General features: G+C 52.4%; 1 protein-coding gene across 1 annotated transcript in view; it reads right to left on the minus strand.

The window, feature by feature from the left end:
• Positions 1–18843, minus strand: part of ANTXRL (ANTXR like) — a 50916-nt gene that overhangs the window by 25307 nt on the left and 6766 nt on the right. The window contains exons 2-9 of the mRNA XM_075935709.1: positions 13642–13713; positions 13459–13530; positions 10448–10529; positions 10305–10338; positions 7999–8078; positions 6798–6866; positions 6277–6357; positions 6112–6172 (exon numbers count right to left, since the gene is read on the minus strand). Of these exons, the coding sequence (XP_075791824.1) occupies positions 6112–6172; positions 6277–6357; positions 6798–6866; positions 7999–8078; positions 10305–10338; positions 10448–10529; positions 13459–13530; positions 13642–13713 (551 nt within the window). The remainder of the gene's footprint in view (positions 1–6111; positions 6173–6276; positions 6358–6797; positions 6867–7998; positions 8079–10304; positions 10339–10447; positions 10530–13458; positions 13531–13641; positions 13714–18843) is intronic.

An 18843-nucleotide genomic window follows, 5' to 3' on the forward strand; every position in this document is an offset into this window, starting at 1 on the left:
GCACATGTTTTGTCCATGTCCACAGGGATTGTGCCTCCCCAACATTTCAACAGCAAAATAACCTGTCAATCCAAACAGGCCCAGATCCCCAGCTTGGGACGCTGGCCCGTAATATTGTCATCCTAAAGGCACTGCATTTAGCTCCTTATTAACTAAGCCCCCCCAGAGAACGAGCTGCAGTTACGCTGCGGAGCGCTGCCGGAGTGGTGTGAAATGGCCTTTATGCACAGGAGAGTCAGGGCCAGTGCATGTGTGACCCTGGATGAGACACACCCGAAGAAGCTGACGGTCCAAGACACATGGAGCCCAGCCCTAGACAAAAGCTCTCCTGCTGGCACCGGGTTAGCCGAGTCCCAGAGCAGCCGACTGGCCTGCCAGCGCCACTTAAGCCAGTAAGAGGACGCTGTGTGAACGACCGGGATTCACCCTGCACTGGACTGCCCACCCTGCGCCTTCCGCTTCTGCTCCCCTGGCTTGGCTCCTGCCCACTGCCCTCTGAGTCTGATCTCTGCGTTGTCTCCTGTCTCTCAGCCCTGGTATCCTGACCCGGTTGACTCGCAGTGGCTGACGGGGAGCTCTGGCTCTGACCACTAGGTCTGGCTGCCCACTATGCAGCCTTGACGCGATGCAGCTGTGGGTCTTTCCTCTCCCGCCCACGAGCGCTCTCCTCGCACGCAGCTGGCTCTCTGCCACCTTGGCTAGGGGACGTGGAGATAGGAAGTTTCTTTCTAAAAACCGCGCTCTTGTGCAGCGGTGGGCACCCGGTGGGGTTCTAGGTGCGGCCCACGAGCCCCTTTGTTTACTGCTGCCCACAATTCCGCTGGTTTCCATCTGTGTCGGGTTTTGCTTACCGGTACGGCAGGCCTGTAAAACCAGGGCACGTGCGGTGAGGCACGCGCTGACTGCACACAACCGTGACCGTGAGAGCCGTGTGCAACGCGGCGTCCAATCACAGCGCTGCCCCGGGGCAGTCGGCACCCCCCCACAAAGTCTAGGTACACAAGCGCACATAGCAAAACGACCCTCACCCGGGAGACCGTCTTGGTTACGACAACCTTGCGGCCCTCTGAGATGGAGGAGGGCCACTTGTGCGGCCCAGGCCCTCGCCCTCGGTTGCTCATCACTCCTCTAGTTCGACCACCAAGCTATGACAACTACGACTCAGCGAATATGAGCTTGGGGCAGGGTGAAATTCCCTGGCCTGTGTTATCTAAGGTGTCCGATTAGATGAGCAAAAGGGTCCTGCTTGCTTTAAAATTGGTGAGTTTCAAGGGGTGCGAGGCAACGCCCAGAGCAGAAGCAGGATGCACGGCTGTAGTGCAACTCCCAGTGCCGTTGGCATAGTGAATCCGTGTAATTATGGGTCCCACAGCTCCTTCCAGGGCTCACCCCTGACTTTGCCTCTACGCTACTTGAAGTGGGGTGCACTTGGACATTCCCCTGCAGGGTAGCATGGTTGCTCCGGCACGCACACCAGGATACGAAACTGACCAGGACAGCTTCCGGGTCAGAGCAGAGGGAAACGCAACCAGCGTCAGTGGGGAAAACACCCCCTCAGTTCAGAATCAGACCTCCTGGACCCCAACACAACTGACAACGACGTCTGTCCTAGACCGGGAAGTTGGGACTCTCACGGGACTCTCTAGTGGCAGCTTGCAGACTGAATCTTACTCTGACATTGCTTCCCCAGCTAACTCCAAGCCGATCTCACCGCCGATGCTTTTGGGTTTGTTTTTTTACTTTTTCCCTCCTGACCTCAAAACGCAACGGCCCTTTGCTTTTCTGAAACAGCGGGCTCTCACACCCCGCCCCTTACATACACAGAGGTGCAATCACTGACCACAGGAGAGGTTTCCAAACCAAAACGCCAACCCTGAGAACACAGAGGACTCCATGTGCAAAAGGTTCCCAGGGATAGCCACATCTGGGCGTTGAATCGAGACGGTTTATCCGTCCTGCCCCTGCACTCGTGGTACAGACACCTGCCAAAGCCGTCCAGCTCCCCTAGAATAATCTGTCCACGAACACAAGGGGACAATATAGCTTCAACAACAGCCCTGCATGGAAACGTAAACCGTCGAGGCTGGGTTGGGTTGTCGCTATTGAACAGTCTCCCCGTCAGATGCTACGGAGCATTAATGCATTCCGGGTGATGGCCTGTTGAAATGGCTAATTCTATTTAATTTGGGGCCTTGGCTCAGGCTGCGTCCTTTTCTTTCTGAGTTACTGTCAGATTCTAGCTTGTAGCTTTTGACAAGACGGCGCAGGGAAAAAGGTCAGCAGCGAAATCACTGGGCAGCGCTGGCAGCGAGAGGGTGGGTTGAAGCTGGTGCGCGCTGGCTGGGCTGTCGGCTTCGCTTCTCTGACTCTGATGAGGAGCTGACGGCTTGCATCCACACCTGGCCGTTGACGCGGCCCGTCGGGTGCCACATCCAGCAAAACCTTTCAATCACATCTGCGTCCCGTGAGCATAATCAAAGCAATGATGCTGTCAAATGGCCGACCCGGCACCTTCCAGTCCCCGCTGATCGCCTGTTTCCAGGCGGCATGTCTTGGTCACTTTCAATCAGAGGGAACAGAAAGACCTGGGCACGTTCCCCCGTATAAGGGACTATACATTTACAGGGTCAAGAAGCATTAAGCCTCAGAGAGCTGTCATAACCCGGCTAGATCAATTTGCAAGCGGCTGGACCAGCTAGCTCGAGCTCAGACACACAACGCCCAGACTGGAACGAGTCAGAATTCAGCTAGTGCCATGCAGAAGCCATTTCCTCCGCAATATATGAAGCCACTCGAAAGCAAAGCTGTGATCATTGCTAACTAGTCAATACACATATAATAGTAATTCTGATTCATAAGGAACAGCCCAAAACCAGCTATAGTCCCTAGTCCAGCGAAGTCCCATGGACTAACACAGAATCTGGCATTAGAGAAGATTAAAATGGCCAGTAAGAATAATTAAATTAACCACTACGCCCCTCACTTTGGTGAATTTCATTCAAAATGTCTGGCTGGCACCAAGAAGTGCATATTTCGGAGGGGAGAGCAAACAAACTTCACTGTTGATTTAAGGAAACTTCCAAAGGATCTAGAGATCGGAATGTATATGTACATATCTCTGCGTGACAAAATTTTGACTGTGCTTTCTGTGTGTACATACATGAGTTAGATGTTAATGAAGTAATAAAACGTATAACTTGTACTGCGTTGAAGCTGAATAATAAATGCATATTATTGTCCAGGAATATTAAGTCAGGTAAGAATGTGCCATTTTATTAAGGTTTTTGGAGAATATCTACTTGATTCTACTTGATTCTTGATACAGAACTCACACCATGACCTCCTCTTCTGTGAAACAATCCTCCAGCTCTGCGCGAATAACTGATTTTTGCTTCATTTTTTTAAATGTTTTGAGTTGATCCAAAAATAATTTTTTTCAAAATGTTCAGCAAATCAAAAAGTTGAAAAAAAAATCATTTGGGCTCCAATCAAACATTTTGCTGCTCTCTAAAGTCCCATGCACATTTCAGTTAAGCTTTTAATTTATTTCTGTCAGCAAAAAGGGGAAAGCTGTAGCACAAATAAACCAGGAAGGAGAAGGGGGAGAAATTGTTCTTGAAATATGGACTTTTTTAAAAAAATGAGCTTGTTCAAGAAAAATGATCAACTTGGCAAAATCTTTCATTTTTCATGAAACTTACAGAGTGTTTTATCAAAATGCATAAAAACATGCTACTGAAATCCAGCTTTTCTGCAAACAAACAAATCTGGTAACGAATTTCCATAGATGCACACACGGAAAACGTTTGCAAAATAAATAAAACAACATAGGGGTCCACTTCAATGAACTGAGAAGACTTTTGCAATGGTCTGATTTTTCACCACGTGGTTTTAGTGTTCTTTGACTCGCCCTCCCTTTGTTAACGGGAAGCTTCCAGTTTTAATAATTCGTGGAGAATGTCTCATGGCAACTATCTTCTCCGCCTTTGCTCCTTTGGAAAGAATGGCAGAACCAACAGAGGATGTTTGAAAATGAAACATGTATCCTCCAGCAACTGCTGTGTAGAAATGAAGCCTAAACCAAGATTTCTCTTCTCTGCAATATTTACTAGATTTTCCTTAAATTTCATCTTCTGTCTGGAATGCTCAGGGTCAGCTTTCATGCACCACTGCTATTTTAAACGTGCTTCTTTTTAGAACATATAAGCAAACTAATGCAAGACAGTAGCCTAAGCATTAATTAGCCATGCCGTAAATGATACCTTACAGCAAGCTTATGGTGTCATTATTATTTCGCTGCATTAGGCTTCTCAACAAATAAAACCCACAGCAAACAAATGGTTCACACAAACCAGAAGAATTCCCTGTTCAATTTACTAAACACGAAAGGCATGTCATTAGTGGAAGCTCCCCTGGGGATACTTTGCATGTACCCATCACGGGAGCAGTTCTTTCATTATAATATGCAAAATGCTCACACTTTACAAACCGGCAGGTGTCTTGGGCTATGCTGTTCGTTATTTCTGTTTCAGGACCGCTCTGATCGCCTCTCCTGAAACATCTGTGAGTGTTTTACGGAACCCGTGCTTGGACTGCCTGTGGTTTCTACGGGAGCCACGCGCTCAAATAATTCCTGAAAATTCTGACATTGGCTGTCATCTATGGGTAGAGCAAGTGGGTCTTTTGTTCTGAAAATACGCAGCCCGTCGGACAGAGTATAAGACAGTTTCTCCTGCCTTTAACATCTGCATTTCCTCATTAAAAGCTATGTTTGAGAGACATACAGCCCCCCTAGCCTCATTAACACGGGTCCTCATGGACAGGTACTTCTGCTCTCTCTCGGATTCTGTTATTTCTCTGGAGGGGAGGGGCTGGGGCTGGCCTCCTAAGCTAGGCCTTCGCCCACCATGTGCAGTCGGAAGGATGGGTCGCATGGGTGAAGACTGCGTATGCATACGAGGGTTGTAAGAGCAGATCCTAACTCGGTAACCCTAGAATCATAGGACTGGAAGGGACCTCGAGAAGGCATCTAGTCCAGTCCCCTGCCCGCACAGCAGGACCAAGCACCGTCTAGAGCATCCCTGATCGATGTCTGTCCAACCTGCTCTTCAATATCCCCAGAGATGGAGATTCCACAACCTCCCTGGGCAATTTATTCCTGTGTTTCACCACCCTGACGGGTAGGAAGTTTTTCCTAATGTCCAACCTAAACTTCCCTTGCTGCAGTTTAAGCCCATTGCTCCTTGTCCTATCACTACAAGCCACAGAGAACAATCCCCCCCTCTCCCCGTAACTCTTGCCTGCTCCTCGCAAGCCACTCAGTCTGTTTCCTTTTCTGCTCTCCTGGCCCATCGCAGTCAGCTAAAGAACGACAATCCATCACCCCGTAAGCATCAACTGCCCAGCAGGGACCTTGAACCTACCACCTTAGTGTTACAAGCACCACGCTCTAACTAGCTGAGCTAGCCAGCCCACGATAAATGGGCCTTAAAGGAAGGAAAGGCAGCCTTGTTTCCGCCTGGTTGTGAACCAGGGATCTTCCACATGCTAGGCAAATGTGATATTTCCAAAGTTGGCTTGGCCATAGAAGAGGCTCGGTCCCATTTTAAAAAGGGGCTGCACCACCCGGACGCCTGAATTCCACTGCCTGCCTGTTAGACTCCAGCTCCTCAGGGCCAGATTCTCAGGCAGATGCCAAAAGATGCAAACAGGCATCTCGCGGGGCTTTCAAAATCACCTGCCAAGCGGGATGCCAGTGGGAGGAAAGAGCCGAGAACCCTGCGAGGATCTGCACTCGGTGCCTCTCCGCATTGCTGGACAACTTTGAAAATGGGGCCAAGAGTCATTTTTGAAAATGAGATTTAGGTTCCTAAGTCACTTGGGCCCTTTTGAAACTAGAACCCCAACTCTCACTAATTTCAGGGCCCTTCGGCGGCTTCTGAACAGCAGAGCCTGCCTTTGTGGTTTCCATCTTGAAGCTGCACGTGGGCTTCTGTCAACGTCAAGGGGAGACCTTCCATTGACATCCCAGGACTTTGGATTGGACACTTTTGTAGGGAGCAGTGAGGCATTTTTGTAATTCCACTGCCTCCGAGTTCAGGGTCAGCTCACCTCCTGCACAGACGCTCGACGGCTCAGCTGCCAGGATCTCAATGCAGGATTTCTTCAGAATCTGAGAGAGGAAGAGAATGGGGTTTTGGATCACCGGGGTCGTTTGGCCTCTTTCAGAGCGCGGGAAAAGGTTCCTTTCTCTCGCTTTCCGAACGCCCCACTCACCGAATCAATGGTGCCTCTCAGGGCATAAAAGCCGCCTGTCACCGGGAAAACGTGATCAATGCTGTCCGCAATTGTCGACAGCTGCAACGACAGACCATCGTTAATGCGCAGGGCCGACAAACGGCAGCATAGGAAACTGGGCCTGCCAGGCACAGCGGGGCCAGGCAAGGGTCGAGTAATTAAGTAAGGCTATGTCTACACAGAGGAGCTATTTCGGGAAACCTCCGGTATCCCAAAATAGCTATTCTACGTCTTAAGAGCAAGCCCGTTATATCGAAATATAACAAGCCCGCTCTTCCGACGTCCCTGTAAACCTCCCTGCACGAGGGATAAGGGGCGTTTCAGAATCGCGCCTTATTTCAAAATTTGCCAAAATGAGCTTTTTTGAAATATCATGGAAATAAGCGAGGCAATTTGCGCCACGCAGATGGCGTAGCTTATTTTGAGGTCAGGATGCTGTGCTCAACCAATGCTGGTAGTAGGTGGGGAGAAATTTTGTTTTAAAAAAGCCCCCAAATTACCTGAGTTTCATTAAAGTCTTTCACCCCAACGCAGTACACAATCGCGCCAAGGCTCCTGGCTCTGTCGGCCTGCAGGAAAGACACCGTTACGGGCCAAGCCAGGTAAACTGGAACCGAGAGCAGGTTAGGGATGTGAACGGTTAACCGGTAAGACTCACTCTTAACGGGTGTGGCTTACTGGTTACAATTAACCTGAGGGTCCAGCTCAGTATGCCGTGGGCCGGGGTGTTCCAGACCAGCTGGATCAGCCCCCAACCACAGCGGGAGGGCACCCACCCGTTTAATGGGTTAACCGGTTAAACACAAAGTTGAATCAGTTACCTAATGAAATGGGATTTTACATCCCTCGAGCAGATGCTCTCTTGTTTGACACAAACCACTTAGGACACGCCAACACTGCCAATAAAAGCCCGCGACTGGCTCATGCCAGCAGACTCAGGCTCAGGGCTGTTTAATTGTGATCTGGACGTTCAGGTACGAGGCAGACCCTGAAAGGTGCGAGGGTGCCAGCGTTCAGGGGGCAGCGGGCAGGGACCAGACCTGGGCATCTAACGGCCATGTAGACACTTAGCTACCTGAATATCATAGAATCATAGTACACTAGGACTGGAAGGGACCTCGAGAGGTCATCGAGTCCAGTCCCCTGCCCTCATGGCAGGACCCAGCACTGTCTAGACCATCCCTGACAGACATTTATCTAACCTGCTCTTAAATATCTCCAGAGATGGGGATTCCACAACCTCCCTGAACAATTTATTCCAGTGTTTGACCACCCTGACAGGCACGAAGTTTTTCCTAATGTCCAAACTAACCCTCCCTTGCTGCAGTTTAAGCCCATTGCTTCTTGTTCTATCCTCAGAGGCCAAGATGAACAAGTTTTCTCCCTCCTCCTTGTGACACTCTGTTAGATCCCTGAAAACTGCTCTCATGTCCCCCTCAATCTTCTCTTTCCTAAACTAAACAAACCCAATTCTTTCAGCCTTCCTCCATAGGTCACGTTCTCTAGACCTTTAATCATTCTTGTTGCTCTTCGCTGGACCCTCTCCAATTTCTCCACATCTTTCCTGAAATGCGGTGCCCAGAACTGGACCCAATACTCTAACTGAGGCCTAACCAGCGCAGAGTAGAGCGGCAGAATGACTCCTCCTGTCTTGCTCACAACACACCTGTTTACACACCTGGAAACGCGAGGCGGACTTACTTCTTTTTCTGCGTAATAAAACTGAACCTCTTGCAGCTCCCCGTCCGTCAGCGCGATGATCACACTCGCGGTCCGGAGGCCTGCAGAGTGAACATGGCTGGGGTTAGGCAGGGGGGCGGCGAAGCTTTGCTGACGGGTGAATACAGTCAGGCAACGCTTCCTTCTCCGCTGCCGGAGGAATACAGGGCTCTGGGGCGGAGTGGGGGTCGAGTGGCCGCTGTGGCTGTGCCCATCTATGTTGGCTAACGACCTGACCCAGAACAGTGTGTTAGGAACCAAATCCTGGCCATCTTCATCACCCACATAGCATCAGGGAAATCAGTGAGAGAGCTACTCCAGCAGCATCCATGCACAGACCCCCCCCCCCCCCCCCGGGAAACTCAGGTCACCCCTTTTTCTTGCCCGGGGTGGGGTGATGCCAAAGGGAGGAGGAACTTTCAGAGTGTGGCCAAGGCGGCGAAAGGCAGCAGGGATCTGTGATTCGGGGGCAGTGTTCCCTGGAAGTTGAGCGCTTGTGCGGGCGCCCAGGAGAGATTCAAATGCCGCCCAGCTGATTAGCAGAGCACCCACAGCGCCCAGAGCCAGCACCCTGTGTTTCTGCTGGTGGTGCACATCCGCACCTGCCTTGGTGCACACAAAATTTATTCTGCACACGGATGGAAAAACTTAGAGGGAACACTGTTCAGCGGGGGGGTGGGGAGGTCCAATTCCTGCGCCACAGCAAAGCAAGCTGGGGAGATCCCCCGAGGGAATGAAGCCTGCCATCCTTATGCCTCCTCCTGCCAATCAGAGGGCTACTCAGGTGAGTATCGTGAGCAGGATTTGTGCAAGGGGGGGAGACAAGAGGGGTTGTTTTTTAGAACCGTTTCTGTCCCTTCCAAATGCCTTTCCAGCATGACCGGAAACGAAAGAGACTGATGAGTTCTGACAGGTTTCTTATGCTGTGCAGTGCTTCCCATGTCATGTCAGAGGCACAAACACGAAGTCTTAAAGGTGACCTGCAGCTGGGGAAAAAATAGGTCTGGGCTGCTCGATTTTTTAATATTAGAAGATGGCTGGAAAGATCATTGTTGCTATTTTATGTCATACATTTTTCTTGTCTAGGTACTTCATTTTAGCGATCATGTCTCCTTCCTCCCTGCCTTGAAAACTAGAACAGAAGTAGGGTCAGTGAACATCAGAGGAGGCCATTTTTAATGCAAGTGTAACCACCACCAGGCAGATTTGAACCTGGGACCTTTGGAGCTTAGTGTAGCAGCCTGTAGAGTTCCCTTGCTCTTATTTCTCACTGTAAGTGATCTAAGTGCCACTACATGGGACAGCGACCCACACTAGAGCTATGTCTATACTGTAGCCTTCTTGCGGCAAACGCTGCGCTTCATTTGCATAAGTAATGCGCAAAAATGAGCAGCGTAGACGGCTCTTTTTGCGCAAGAGCCATTCTTCCTCAAAAAAGCCTCTTGCACAAAAACGGCTGCTCATTATTTATGCAAACGAAGCGTGGCGATATTCCACGCCACACTTCATTGGCTTATACTTTTCCACAAGAAGGCTACAGTATAGACGTAGCCTAGGTGTGTGGGTTACACAAGAGCTCCCGAACTCTATTTTTCTAAACACTTACTTAACTCAAACAACAAAGAAACACTTGGGAGAAAGGCACTTTTGGTCAAAAACCAACACTAATTCAGTTAGGGACCGAGCAAGGACCTGTGACCACCCAGGAGACCTCCAGCCACACCGGGAAGAAAAACTCTGGCATCTCTCAAATATGGAAAGTAAAATGCAAGAAAAATACATTCTTTAAATCTTAGGCTACCTTGCTATACTGATGTAAACCCCGCACCGCCACTTTAGGCAACCTGACGGACAGAGAGCCTGGTCCCAAACCCGCTGAAATCAATGGGGCATCTTCACCTGACTGCAGCAGGAGTCAGATCGCACACACAGCGATGCTGAAGATCAAAGGAGCGTCTCGGGTGAATCCGGCAGACAGGCGTGGGTTCCAAACGGAACGCTCCACATAAAGCCCCGTACTTCTAGACTGCGGCTGATGAATTGCTCCCAGCACGAAGAGCTGGGTTCGATTCGTTAGGCTGGGGATCAAAACTAGAAGAACCCAAGCGGCACCTTCCGGCTTGAGAACGTATGAATTCGAAAGCCGGGCTTTAATCAAAACGGATTGGGAAGGCAGGGTCACGCTAGCACCGCCCCCATGAGTTAATCACAAGTCATGCCGACAACCCCACCCCCACCCCCCCAGCTTCTCAATGAAAATAAATCAGAGCCGTGGAAAACGATCCTACCTCCATAGTTCTCATGATAAATCTGCTCATTTGCCTGCAACAAAATGCAAAACGTTATTAGCTCTGCGTAGGTGCAGCAGGGGCCATAGAAGCAGAAGTTAACAAGTGTATAAATCCAAGCGAGAAGGTTCCACGGCGCGTACCCTTTTAAATCCTTCATGCATGAATGTATCTCCTCCAGGCACTTCATACTGAAGAATCTCAAGTCCCCGTCTTATGGCCTCCCTTGAAACGAGAAGAATTAAAAAAAAATCTCGTTTTTCTGCATTGAGACGTTCCTGAAACCCCCGAGAGCAGAACAGAACAATGAACCGCCCCCCCGCCCCCACTCGACACGTGCACCAAAGAGTCAGGAACAACCAGCATCCTTAGAAGCACACCCTGATCCAACCTTCTGAAACCTGCCCTGCGCTCAGTGGCGGACAGACATGGGCCCAAGACGGAACGCCACGGTAGATGTAGCGTAAGGATCCTGTTTTGCAGTCGCAGTGTGGGTATACTGGAATGGGGGAACAGGCCAAATTAAAAAAAAAAAATCACAGATCTCAATTCTGGCAAATGTCCCAAATCTTTAATCTGAGGGCCTCTGCCATGATCCAGTTCAAAGCAAAATTTGTGATTGGGACCAGCTCTGAGAGCTGTTGAGATCTTGAGTTAAGGCCTGATCCAAAATTACGAGGAGAGGCCAAAGTGTACAGAAATAGGGTCCGAATACCGTGGACCTCCTAATGTGGCCCAATGAAAAGTGATCAACCCTCTTGCCTGATAAAATCCTTGGGCACAGACCGGGCCTCAGTATGGGACAGACTCTGATACGATCACTCATCCCGAATAGCATCTTATTCCATGAATGGCTCATTCAGTGATGATAGGACTGCTCATGGAAGGTGCACTCGCCACAAGGGAATCAGAATAACAGTTCTTAGGTATGTACAGCACCTAGCGCAAGAGGGACCCTGATCCTGATTTGAGGCCACTAAAACAGCCATGTGGAACACAGACCCAAAAGGAAGGATGTAGGAAGCCAAGAAGTCAGCCTCAGGGCTCACCTACGCTGGCAGGTTTTGTGGTCAAAACCTGCCTTTTGGTGACAAAACCGGGAGCGTGTTTACACTGTAATGCGACTTTTGTTGGGAAAACCACCCAGCTTTGGCGACAAAAAATGTCCACCCCCACGAAAGACTTTGACTTTTCCTCTCCCTTCATTGTCAACAAAGAGCCAGTGTGGACTCGGCTATTTGTTTGGTTGAAAGAACTGGCTTCTGCCAATATCCCACAATGCCTGCCCGGATGGCTCTGCTCAGTGTGTGGTGATCTCTTCTGCCCTGCAGGCCTGTGCCCCTCCCCTTTCAAAGCTCCAGGAAGAATTTGGAATGAGCTGCTCCCTTTGGGGAACAAACAAAGAGCAAATCGTTGGAGTGCTCCTGTTCTGCTCTGCTAGGAACACAGCAGCAGGCAGGCTGTTGCTGCAGGGGGAGTGCTGGAGACGGCTGTGCTGCTTTGATACTCCTGAGTGTTCCCAGAGCAACGAGGGAATCCCGAGAAGCGCAGGGATCAACTCTGTCTTCCCACCACACTGCCCCATGGGATGCTTCCCCACAATGCTTTGCTCTATCAACAGGGGAGCTAGCAATCTGGCCAGGAAATGTTGACAATGGGAGGCAGCAAAACCACTTTGAGCTAGTTTCACGTTTGGCGACTTCTGCGTGTCGACAGCACTTCGGTTGCCCAACCTTCCCCGTGTGGACATAGCCTCAGCTACTCATAGAATCATAGGACTGGAAGGGACCTCGAGAGGTCATCGAGTCCAGCCCCCCGCCCTCAAGGCAGGACCAAGCTCCGTCTACACCATCCCTGACAGATGTCTATCCAACCTGCAGGGAAACATTTGCAACCACCCAGGGGACATTCTCCCAACCTCTCCCCATACAGATGCTTGGGTGGTGCAGTTGCAAACGAGGAGCGTGAGTTGCTGTGGGACAGAGGGGCAGTGGGGCAGAGGAGCAGTGGGGCAGAGGAGCAGTGGGGCAGTGGGGCAATGGGGCAGAGGAGGAATGGGGCAAAGGAGCAATGGGACAGTGGGGCAGTGGGGCAGAGGAGGAATGGGGCAGAGGAGCAGTGGGGCAAAGGAGCAATGGGACAGTGGGGCAATGGGGCAGAGGAGGAATGGGGAAGAGGGGCAATGGAGCGTTGAGGGGAGACATCCCTTGGCACAGCACGTTCTGCCCTTTCTAAGAGTAAGATGTGCTGCAATGTCCCATGAGGAAGGCACATGGGGGGGCGGGTCAATCAGGGAAGGTTTTAACGCCGATTTCCACTATCCCCACGGGCTCAGCATCAACCTTTCACCGTGCGAAGGGCAAAGCCACCTGGGCAAGGTGAACCCCAGCTCGCTCTGCCCTTAGACACACACGAGGGCCTGAGCCGAAGCCAGCGAAGCCACCAGAAACTCTCCTGTCGGCTTCGGGCCAGGCCCCAGAAGACGCAGGGGAAGGAACAGGGAGGCTGTCTCATTCCAGTCTCCACCACCACCTTTACGAGGTGCTTTGGGGAGACTGAGGCACACGGCACCGCCAGCACCGGACACAGGGAGAGGTGGCCAGTGCAGGAAAGCAGTTGGCCCCAGAGGAAACTACGTAGCAGAGGCGGAGAGAAATGGACAAAGTTCAGCCCGAGAGCCATCAACAGAGGGTGAATTGGGATATAAAGCAGGAGAGAAGGAGGCAGAAAGAGGGGGGCTGCTGCAGCCTCAGAGTCCCCCTTTTCCTTGGAAAGTGCCTTTGGCCGGCTTTGCAGCGGGGCAGCGTTGGAAGCAGACGGCGGGAGCGAGCAGCACCCCGTGCAAAACAACCGCCAGCCGTAGCCGTCAGCCGCAGTCCAGGGTCGCTTGGTGCTTTGGGCCACGTCAGGAGAAGGCCGCACAGAGAGTCTTCTGCCTGCGGCACCTTGGCCTGCTCTCTCTGGCCCTACGGCTGCAAAGGGGAGGCCAAAGGACCGTCCCGGACGTGGCTTTCGATCCTGCCCCCAGCGGAAACGGACTCCAGTAGCCGCGGGAGCGGATCCGGGCGACACACGGGCCTTAGCCGGGGCCTGTGCTCTTACAGCTGTTTAGGGGTCCCTGGCTCAGCCAGGCGGAGGGAGGCGAGGGACTTGCCTGTCTTCTGTCAGCTTCATGACCGTGGTGCCCCGCGAGGAAAAGACGATGAAGGACATGCGCAGCATGGGGCTGAAACAGACAGAACAAACCCGCGTCAGCCGCAAGATCGCCTCAGCCTAGGCGCAGCAGGCGAAACGCGGCAGAAATTATAACCCAAGGCTCCTCCGGCGAAATCTTTACCTTATAAACTTCTCCGCCAGGCTCTCCACAAAAGAGTAGATCTCCGTCCAGTGGTTTCTGACGCTCCCGGACCTAAATGCAAAGGATACCCTGTTAGGTTAATTTCCCCCAGGCGTGGAGCAGACGGCCACCGGCTGAACGTTTCGGACGGGATAGCCTAAGGCGGTGAGAATCGAGCCAATGGGACCCAGGCAAGGAATTCACGGAAGTGACTTTTCCCACCAGCACCTCACGAGCGCAAGGCATGTCTTGGCTTCGTGGCTGTCTACGCCGCCCCATCCGTCGTCATCCCCAGAGCTGGCTCCTCGGCACGCCCCCGCTCATGGTGCCTTCTCAGCACCCCTCTCCTCCCCCACCGAGCCCCGAGAGCCAGTCCCGCGACGGCCCCCTCCAGCAGGCCCCCTTGTGCGGCACAGTGATCCCCAGGAAAGCAGAGCTCCCCATGGCAGCGGCAGCACCCCGAACTCCTGTGCTGCTGCCTTTCTGCCCAGGGGAGGAGCTCAACCAGCACCTGCCGCCGACCAGCCAGGGGCATTTTCCTGACTGGGTCAAGTGCAGGGGGACCCTCCCCCTCCCTGCGCTGCCGCACCTGCGGCTGGGGCGCCCGGAGGAGCAGAAAACAAGGCCGCCCACAGCTGCTGCGGGCCGTGACGTGCCAGGGTTCTGGGAAGCACTCGGGTTCTGCTGTACATCCCCAGCGATCGCAGGCCGGGACCGGATTCAGAGCAAGCCCCGGGAAAGCAAACCCCACCAAAGCCAGGCCCGGCGAACGGCTCCCTGCACCGGGGCTGCTGCTCTGTTGCACAAGAGACACGAGTCGGCAAACCACAGCCTAGCGAAGAATCCCCTCCCGCCCCATAAGGGACTGAGCACGCCGGCCTCTCTGGACAGCGGGGCTGAAGTGAATCAGCGTGTGCGGGGGTGGGAAGGAAGTGCCGGGGCGGGCAGCGCCTGATGCTGCTCCCGCTTCCTCCACAGTAAACCAGGAGCGATCCCTTCTAAATCCAGGGTGTTTTCTCTCCCGAGCACAGTCAAAGGTTGTTACTGCAGCCCGAGCACGGCTCCTCCAGGGGCTGCAAACCATGCCCACCGACAGCAGGCAGGCAAAACTGGCACACAAGAATGATCATTCCAAGCCGACCTCTAGCAACGTGCAACAAAGAGAGGGGCTAAGCTCTGCTCCAGCCCCCCTTCCTCACTCCATCTCGGCCCTCTCCGGACTGCACCCCTCAGGGTCCATCCTGGAACGTGCGTGACTCACCCCGAAGAGACAGAATGGATGAGGCGTTCAGTGCATCCGAGTGCCGCTGTCTGGACAACTAGTAAAAGACGATGACGACTAGTAAAAGACTAGTAGAAAGATGATGCCCTGGGTCTGGCCAACTAGTCAATATTTCTAGTTAGCAGGGAAAGCCGGTCGTTGACCGGGCAAAGTCATTTTGTGTCGATTACACTGATAGGAAAGTTCAAGAAATTCAATATACGTCACCGAATGTTTTATTCACGTGCTTGCAAAAGGAAAGTAAAAAAACAGTTTTAAATGTGCAGGATTTCAACTTCCAGCATTACTCGTTTTATCGACTCACCCCCCCCAACACCGCACATTTGAATCAGAAACCCGTCAAGCTTCCATTACTCTGTCCGTAACTACTTAGAATGCTTTTGTGATTCGTAACAGTAAAAATATTCTTTGCCCTAAAATGACAGTTGAATTGGCGCCTTGGTGTTAATTTTGTGAGCCAATATTCTTATGAACGGTGAAGAAAAGCACCAATAATTATTTAAAACAGCCTTGCTCAACGGGGTCCGCAGACCCACTCTGAAAAAGCTGCTACCGGGCCGCTCCGGTTTGTTTAATTACCAGCTCCGGAGCCCCGTGGCTCCCCTTGGCTGCAGTTCGCCGTGGGAAAAACACTGATTTAAACCGTTCCCTCAGCAGATTCCAGTGGAGGGAGTCATGCATGTCGCGAATTTAAGCGGCAGGACTGTTTATGCAAAATTTGGTATCAGTAGGGAACCGCGAAGCCGACTTAATTTTGCACAAACAAATCCACAAACAAACAAAATATATAGCGGGTGCTCTCTGATTGACACAGCCCCGGTGCCTGCCAATCATCCATCCCAGCCCCCGTCCTGCTGCTGCTAAAAGCCACTGCAAATCTGCCTTGGACAGCAGTAAATGCAGCCTCAGGCATGCACCCGCCAGCACTTCATGGGGAGAAGGACCAAAGGTCCCAAGTGACGGATTCCCAGGAAGATTCTGCCTCCCAGCTTCACCCCCTCTCGTCCTGCCTTGTGCGTCCTGCTGTAGGTCCAGCCCACGGGTGCCGGTAAACGGCACTGTGTGAATGTGGGCAGACATTCAGCTGAGCATTGAGGGTCTCAGAGCAGAAAAGGATTCCATTGCGCTCACCCAAGGGTGGGCCCCGACGTACCTGGATCCTGCCCCCAAGGCTCAGGGCTCTCCCCACAGCATTGGGGAGCCTGTGCTGCTGCTCCAGCCCCCCGGCCGTCTCCCCGTGGGGCTGGGGCACACAAAATCCACTAGCCGGGGGGGTTCTGGTGTGGGAGGGGAATGCAGGGAGCATCTTTCTCCTTCGCAATGAGAGTTTAGAGGGGTTTTTTGCTTCTCACTTGTGTGCAGCCCCCGTCGGATTTTTCTGTGGGTCAGCAGCCCCTCCCCCCCCCCGACTCCAAAAGGTTCCCCTCCCCCACTCTACCCCCTTGCTCTGTAATGGCCCAAGCTGAGCCCAGCACATTTCAAGTCCCGGAGCGCCGTTCCCGCTTCCCCCAGGGTAAAGCCGACCCAGCCTGTCACAGGGATGAACACGTGTTCGAGAAGTCCCGGGCTCTGAAATCTGCAGCGAGGTTGTTATTAGCCGGGCGCTTCCTGCAGCCACAACCGCACTGGAGACAGCCGGGGAACTCCGCACGCCGGGCAGCGCGGCTTTGGAATCAAAGCAAAGCCGGGTGCTGAGTGTGTTGTGGTTTCAGACAAACACATGCACATCCACCCGTCCCAGACTCTCCAGCGCAGGCCTGGAATGGACCCTTTGCGGATGGATCTCCCGGGTAAGCTGGACCAGCCTTTGTATTCCTGCAGCAACAGACACCCTGGCCCAGAAGGGTTGCCAGGTGTCCGGTTTTTGCCCGGACTGTCTGTTATTCGGGTCCCCTGTCTGGTAAAAAATGAGAAAATACTGGACGTGTGAAACGTTTCCTGTTTCCCTTGGATGGAAGCCTGACAGGGACAATTTTCCCCTGACGCATCTGTCGGGGGGGGGGGGGCAGTGAGGAGCGCAGGGCCATTTAAAGGTGTAAGCACCCGCTTTTTTTTTTTCAACAACTTTTTTTTTTCCTCAACAGAATTTTTTCCCGGTGTTTTTTTTTGGGGGGGGGGGGGTGTTTGGTAGTTTTTGTTAAACCATCTGGCAACCTTACAGCTCAGATCCGGCTGCATTGCTCTAGCCACAGCCCCCACATCTAATAGGGGACTGTTCCTGCTCCAAGGAGCTTACGCTGTACATAGGCAAGACAAGGGTAGGAGCGGGAATGAAGGCACCGAAAAGCAACTCCCCAAAGGTCAGACTCTCATTGTACCGAAAGCAGCGCCACGCCGACATATGAGATGCAAACAAGCTGCTAATCCTTTTGCTTCCCCCTGTCAGCTATACATGCGACATCGAACACAATCACCGTGCATCAGTTCACAGTGGGGGCTGCCTTTCAGCCTTTTCTTTTTGGGGCACAATCAGGTTTTCTCTCTGCCAAAAGGACACATCGGACAAAGCCCAAAGACACACAGCCTGGTTCCAGGAACAAAGCTATGTCCGAAACAAAGCACCTGTTTGCAGGAGAACTTCCTCGCTATCCTACCTGGTTACATGCAACCCAAACCTCAGCGGCACTGTTTCCCCAGGGACGAAAGGCTGGGAGGAAAAGTGCCAGCCGATCAGGGTTGGAGGATAATAAATAGTATTGCCGGCAGGCAGGCCGGTTCCTTGAGTCACGGATTTAAGGCCAGAAGAGACCACCGTGATCATCTAAGCTGCCTCAGACACGGTAATACGTTTAGTATCAATCAGACCCGCTGACGGGATGGGGGGAGGGGCCAAAGGAGGTAATTACATGGGGGCCCGGTGTGTCATGGGGGTCCAGAAACCCCAGCTGCTGCCACCACTCCTTTGAACAGCCAGCCCCCTTTGAACGGCCGTGGGAGCACCTCTCCGCCACGCCACCTGGCTTTAACAGCTGGGAGAGGACAACACTGCTGTCTGGGTGGTGGGAAGGGCTGACTGCTGTAGGCCCCGCCCCTTCTGCCCTCAGCCCCGCCCCCGCAAATTTGACCCAGGGCAGTAATTACAGAAAGACCTTCTCACCTAGCAACTGTGAGGCCTGGATGCAACTGAGTTAGTGGTCTGTCGCCATCCACTGCCTGGAGGACTAGTTGATCTCCTTGTCGGAAGGGCCGGAAGAGAGGCCAAGAAGGGAATCGGATACAGAGATCACATTACCGGCTCAGCCTTGGAGACGGGCCAATTCTGGGGCACGGCTGATGCATGCTGGTCAGGGCTTTCCCGGGGAAATTTGCACAACTCTTGTCTGTCCTGTGCATACACAGAAGTCTGCAACTAAACTGTGCTTACCGTCTCCACGATCCTTGTCAAACGCCGCCGTTAGAGGGATGCAAAAATATATCCCAAACTCCCACGTTCTTCTTTCTTCCTCCTGCCACATAGCTCAGAGCTACCCAAAAGGAGTTCTTTGCATTGGGTCAATAAACAACTAGCAACGTGGCTCAGAGCGGTCATGTCAAGCACTCGCCAAGATCAGATATTCATATCCGAGTTAGAAACCCCTTGAAACGAGACTTCTAATCGCTGTGCTGATAGGCAATTAGAGTGATGCTACCAGGCGTTTCCATAATTGGAAAACACTAGAGGTCAGTTTGGGATTTGTTTTTGTTTTGCAAGTGCGTTTCGACACAGTGGCAACCAGGTGTCAAAGCAACACAGTAGGGTGCAAGGCGGCTTAAGGATGTCACCACAGGGTCTGAACAGAGCCACGGGACCAAAGCCCTGAGCAGAGCCGGCCTCAGCAGCTCTGGATGGGACTAAGAAGTAATTTTTCACACACCCACACAACTAAGGATGTTAGAATGTGGTTACTTTCCTAATCAAGTTGTCGTCAGATTTTTCATGG

Source organism: Pelodiscus sinensis, chromosome 8 (genome assembly GCF_049634645.1).
Source record: "Pelodiscus sinensis isolate JC-2024 chromosome 8, ASM4963464v1, whole genome shotgun sequence".
Taxonomy (NCBI): domain Eukaryota; kingdom Metazoa; phylum Chordata; order Testudines; family Trionychidae; genus Pelodiscus; species Pelodiscus sinensis.